The 5,421-nt window shown below is 56.0% G+C and overlaps 2 protein-coding genes across 2 annotated transcripts in view; both read left to right on the top strand.

Moving 5' to 3' along the window:
- Nucleotides 1-2,118, top strand: part of YPEL3 (yippee like 3) — a 3,056-nt gene extending 938 nt beyond the window's left edge. The window contains exons 3-4 of the mRNA XM_027771738.1: nucleotides 180-288; nucleotides 1,630-2,118. Of these exons, the coding sequence (XP_027627539.1) occupies nucleotides 180-288; nucleotides 1,630-1,719 (199 nt within the window). The 3' untranslated portion in view covers nucleotides 1,720-2,118. The remainder of the gene's footprint in view (nucleotides 1-179; nucleotides 289-1,629) is intronic.
- An 871-nt stretch (nucleotides 2,119-2,989) lies between these two features.
- The window catches only part of TBX6 (T-box transcription factor 6), a 5,269-nt gene continuing 2,837 nt past the window's right edge, over nucleotides 2,990-5,421 (top strand). The window contains exons 1-3 of the mRNA XM_006148215.3: nucleotides 2,990-3,328; nucleotides 3,413-3,647; nucleotides 5,269-5,421. The exon at nucleotides 5,269-5,421 is cut by the window's right edge and continues 103 nt beyond it. Coding sequence (XP_006148277.1) covers nucleotides 3,211-3,328; nucleotides 3,413-3,647; nucleotides 5,269-5,421 — 506 coding nt within the window. The 5' untranslated portion in view covers nucleotides 2,990-3,210. The remainder of the gene's footprint in view (nucleotides 3,329-3,412; nucleotides 3,648-5,268) is intronic.

Here is a 5,421-nt window from a genome sequence, read left to right as displayed (position 1 = left end):
CCCTGACCTCGGTTGTGACCTGTCTCAGCATCAAGCTGAGACTCTCAAAGCACCCTGGTTCAGGCAGGAAGCTGTGATCACCCTTCTCCTGGATGCTAAGGACAGACACAGTGGATACAAGCTTGAGGGGGGCTCTGTGATGGCGGGATCCTCCCTGGGACTGCCCCATGTCCCCACAGGGTGAACGTGGGCTGCGGGCCAGCCGAGGAGCGGGTGCTGCTGACAGGCCTCCATGCTGTCGCTGACATCCACTGCGAGAACTGCAAGACCACTTTGGGCTGGAAATATGTGAGTCAGCGACCTCTGACACCAGGCTAGCCTTTGAGCTGACCTCACATCACCTCCTCCTCATGAGCAGTCCTCTGCTAGCCTTTCAGAGTGCATAGGCCCAGCTCACACGGTCCATCTGTCCGACCTCTTCTCACATCTGCGGGGCTTTTAGAATTCCCCTCTTCATCCATCTTTCCCTCATTGACACTAGCCTCCCATTTCATAGAGGACGATATCATCGGAGTTACCATTTATGCAATGCTGGTGTGCCGTGCACTGCTAAGAGCTTGGCATAAATTATCTCATTTAATCATCACAACACTCATGCAGGTAGAATCATTTCATCTCCACTTTGCAGGCGACAGGGAAGCCCAGAGATGTTAGGTAACTTGTCCAAGATTACACAAATAGTAACAGAATAGGCACCGGAATCCAAATTTGTTTATGTTTTTGTTTTTCTTTCTCCAAACCCTTGGCCACCGACTTAGATTACCATTCAGAGGATCAGAGAAGTTGCCCCAGACACCACAGCAATATGGAGTATGGGCCTCCTTTTCCACTGGCCTCTGCCACTGCTGCTGTCCAGCGTCTGATTTCACTACCTTGAGTCTCATTTCCTTATCTGGCAGTGGAGAACAAAACCACCAGCCACCTCGCACTCAAGATTGTTACAGGGATCAGATTAGATGTAGCAAAGGAGGCTGCAAGTGACAGGATTCCTCAGGCATGACTTGGAGCTGAGGCTTTGGTGAGGTGGATGCCCCAGGTAGAAACTGCCAGCCAGCCCTGTCCTGAGTTCACCATTTTTCCTGCCATGGATTTACTGTGTGTCTTGAGCAGAAGGCTTGGCCTCTCTGGACCTCTAAAGAGGTGGCCTAGTCCAGAGATCAAAAATTAAAGTGCCTCCAAGGCCAAGCAGGTATTGTGGATTTTAAAAAGGGGCAACATAGACTGTGGGGACAGGGATGGAGAGCAGGCTGGAGCAAACCGAAATGAGCCTAACCTACTTGGCTTTTAAAGTTATTGTTATTATACTTTTTATTGTCCAAACAAAACATGTGCAGGCTAAAATGAGAGCCACTGGTTTGTAGCCCCTGGATTACGGAATCTTTTAGACCCTTCCATATCCTCTGTTGAAGCTGTCACTGCTACTTAAAAAGTGCCAGTGATTTAGTGCTCTACCTATCCCCTGCCTGTGAGAAACACAGCCCTGACATTTACCAGCTCTGTGTCTGTGGGCAAGTGGCTGGCTTCCCTGGGCCACAGTTTCCTCATACGTAATCCGGGACCAATCACGTCGCCTCCCCAGCCCTCTGCCTGTGCTAAGGCTCTTGCTGAATGCCTCTCCCCTCCTTTCAGGAACAGGCCTTTGAGAGCAGCCAGAAGTACAAAGAGGGGAAGTACATCATTGAACTCAACCACATGATCAAAGACAACGGCTGGGACTGACCCCTGCTCCTGACCCATGTGGCTCCAGCCCGGCCTGGCCGCCAGGGGGCGCCACTGGCTTCCCTCCGCCCGAAGGGAGCTCTGGACCCTCAGGGCCCCTGCAGAGGAAGGACCCAGCTCCTGTACATATATTTTATTGCATGCACTGTGACCTTGGGGGGAGATCAGAAGGGGGAAGACACCCCCACACCTCCTGCGATCTGGCTGGCTTGGATCTCGTTTTTAACCCCTTCCTTTCCCGCGTGCCCTATAGATATGGCCTGTGTGCTGCTCTTCCAGCCCCAGTGCACCACCTGCCCTGTGAACAACTCCTCCCAACGAGCCCCTCTTACCCCATGCGTGTCTGTTCCCCTCGTTCTGTAGCGTTTGTACATAATAAAACAATGGAGTGGAAACTGCCCCAGGCTCAAGTGGAATCCGGGAAGGGAGAACGCAAATGCAGATTCCTGCCCCTATAGACCTGTACGTTCTGAGCCCCAGAGGGGCGCCGGGTAGGCACGGCCATCCGAGTTGGAACTCTAGGGACCAAAACCGGGCTCACTGCGGGTGGAGATTTTCCAGCCCACTCCGGCTGCCTAGGCCTTGACCTCGGCTGATCTGCGTGGTCTCGGCGTTAGTGATCCGCCGTCGTCTTGGGGCAGCTCCTCCCGCAGGCGGGCGTGCCGCCGGCCTCGCCCGCTCGTCGTGACTACAACTTCCAGCGGCCCTAGCGCGGCCTCCGTGCATCCTCGGCCCTGGGCCTGCTGGGAAGTGTAGTTCCGCGGGTCCCCCAGCGCGGGCCCTTCTGGGAAACCCCGGCACCAGACGTCAGACAGTCGAGCTGTTCTCTAACTTCTGAGACTTGGCTGAGTGGAGGTTTTTCAGAATGAGAGCCAGGGAGGACTCCAGGGTTCGGGTCTCGGCTGGAGACTCCTGGAGGTCCCCAGTGCCCCTTGTAACCAGCTCAGGCCGCGTCCCGCCAGCCCGGCACTTTCCCTCCAGTTTTGCCTCCTCCCCTCCACGGCCGGTTCTCCAAGTGAAGGGAAGAGGGGAGCTCACCTGCCAGAAAGTCTGGGGTGCCAGGGCCTGCCTCAGTACTCCGGGCTCCATCCCAGGGCCTCGGCCCCGCCCCCTGTGGCTTATCCGTAGCCGGGGCTCCCCTGGTGGGAACGGGGACCAGCTGGCCGGAAGCGCCAAACTGCGTCCCTGTCCAAGCCCCGGGGATCAATCAGGCCGAGGAGTTAATTATGTAATGAGGGGGCAGGGGGTCGGAGCTAATGAAGCCGCCCAGAGCGGAGGGAGAGAGGGAGGGGAGGGTACCCAGGTATCCGGCCCCCTCTTGGACCCCTTGAGGCCCCAGGGGTCTCCAACCCAGCCCAACTCCAGGGCCCCAAAGAGGGAGGGGCTGTGATCCTGGGTCTGGAAGGGGCTGAGCTGTGAGCTATAAAGGGGGCATCTCTCAGCACCGGGGCGCTCTAGGCAGCGTGACCTGAGGCCAGACAGGAGTACAACATGTACCATCCTCGGGAGTTGTACCCCTCCCTGGGGACCAGCTACCGCCTGGGGCCCCCCCAGCCAGGGGCAGACTCCAGTTTCCCGCCTGCCCTGACAGAGGGCTACCGCTACCCTGGTGAGCCTTGGGACCAGCTCCTGGGTAGGGGTGTAGGGGAGGGGGCTGTGGCCCTCAGCTGTCTCCTCATTCTTCCATCTCCAGATTTAGATACCCCCAAACTGGATTGCTTCCTCTCCGGGATCGAGGCTGCGCCCCGTACCCTGGCCGCACCCCCACCTCTGCCCCTTCTGCCCCCTGCCCTGGGTCCTGAGCCAGCCCCGCCAGCTCCAGAGGCCCTTCATTCACTCCCAGGAGTCAGCCTGAGCCTGGAGAACCGGGAGCTGTGGAAGGAGTTCAGCTCTGTGGGGACAGAGATGATCATCACCAAGGCCGGCAGGTGAGGGACTAGCCAGGGCCAGCGCTTCCGGTGGGGGACTCTTGGGAAAGGCAGAGATCCTGGAGATGGGGCTAGGTTCGGGGCTTTCTCTGGGCAGGAGGCTGAAACTCTAAGTTCAAAAGCTGACTATGGTCTGGGGCAGGAATCAGGAGGCATTCTGTGACAAGGTCAAGGGTCAGTCCGTGGTGTCTGTGACTGGGTTTGGGGCTAGCCTTTGGCAAGGATCATAGGTCAGTGGGCCAGGGTCAGCAAGGCTGGCTGAGTTATAATTAGTATGTGTGTAGACCAGAGGTCAGACCCCTGGAGTTAGGACCCAGCCAGTGACCAGCCTCAAGGAAATCTGGCCAGGATCCAGGCTCAGTGCGTGACGAGGTCTGAAGTCACCCTATTGGCAGGGATGGGTCAGCACATGGCCTGTGTCAAAGTCTTTACCCCAAAAAATAATAACAATATAAATAAATAAATAAATAAAGGGACCAGCAGTTGGCGTAGTGGCTATGTCGTTGAACGCCCATAAAGTTGACTGTGGTTCGACTCCTGGACTCAGTGGCTTAAACTCACACCGGGTGCATGTGTGTGCGTGTCCAAGACCCTGAGAGGAGAATGGAGGAGAAGGGATTGTGGTGTGGTCATCCTCCCTGGAGGGTGATTTCTCGCTTTCTGACTCTCTGTCTCTCTGTGTCTTTCTGGTGAGCACATGTGCCCCATAGCAAAAACCTCTCCAACCCCCCCCCCAAAAAAAAAAACACAAAGTCTTTACCTAGGGCAGGAGTTTGGGCCCTGTCATGGTGAGTCCTCTGTCTCACTGAAGCCAGAACATATTTGTTCTGAAGCAAATTTGTCTAACAGCTGCAGGTTCTGGTGCTGCAGATCAGGTGAGGAGACCTGGGTGGGGAGCATAGGGTTCCTGAAGGGAAAGGGGGCTGGATAGTGGCACAGAGGTAAAACGCAATGCCCTGCAAGGCCACACACATGGAGGGTGCTGGGTTCGCATCTGGAGACCTCCTTGAGTATGCCAGACACACGTGTACCCACGAGCCAGAGCTGGCTATAGCTGGGGGTGGATCCTAGCATCGAGACCCTGTTGGGGGTCCTGTCTCTCTCTATTTTTTTTTTAAGAATTATTTGGTTTAATTTTATTTATTATTATTTTGAATTTGCTACAGGGCACTTGTGCTCACCAGAGAGAGAGAGAGAAAGTGATAAAGCAAGCTGCCAGGTCTGGGACATGAACTGTGGTCAGCCATGTGGGAGTCCACTGCCTTAACCACCATGCCACCTGCTGGCCCCTCCATCATGCTTTCTAGTGAAAGAAATATGCTTTTACAGAAAAAGATATCAAGGAGAAAAGTCAGTCACCACTGCTTCTGCAAATGGAGTTTGAGGGGCATGGAATTAGCAGTCCAGGCTCGGCTCCTAACCTGCTGTGTGATCTTGGACAGATCACCTAGCTTGTCTGTCCTCTTCCCCGTCTCAGATTCCCCACTCTGGGTTCGAACGCCTCCTCCCTTAATGTTTCCGTGACAGAGCAGGGAGCCTGTTGCTGTGTGCCTTGTTGATGCTGTGGCCACCCCTGCCCAGTGGGTAGATCCAGGCCTCTCCTGTCCTTTGCCCGGTGCAGGCGCATGTTCCCGGCTTGCCGAGTATCAGTCACTGGCCTGGATCCAGAGGCCCGGTACCTGTTTCTTCTGGATGTGGTTCCTGTGGACGGGGCTCGCTACCGCTGGCAGGGCCGGCGCTGGGAGCCCAGCGGGCAGGCAGAGCCCCGCCTGCC

This window comes from Tupaia chinensis, unplaced genomic scaffold (assembly GCF_000334495.1).
Source record: "Tupaia chinensis unplaced genomic scaffold, TupChi_1.0 Scaffold000231_1, whole genome shotgun sequence".
NCBI classification, from domain to species: Eukaryota; Metazoa; Chordata; class Mammalia; order Scandentia; family Tupaiidae; genus Tupaia; species Tupaia belangeri.
Note: the sequence above shows the minus strand (reverse complement) of the source record. Positions and strands in the feature narration are given on the sequence as shown.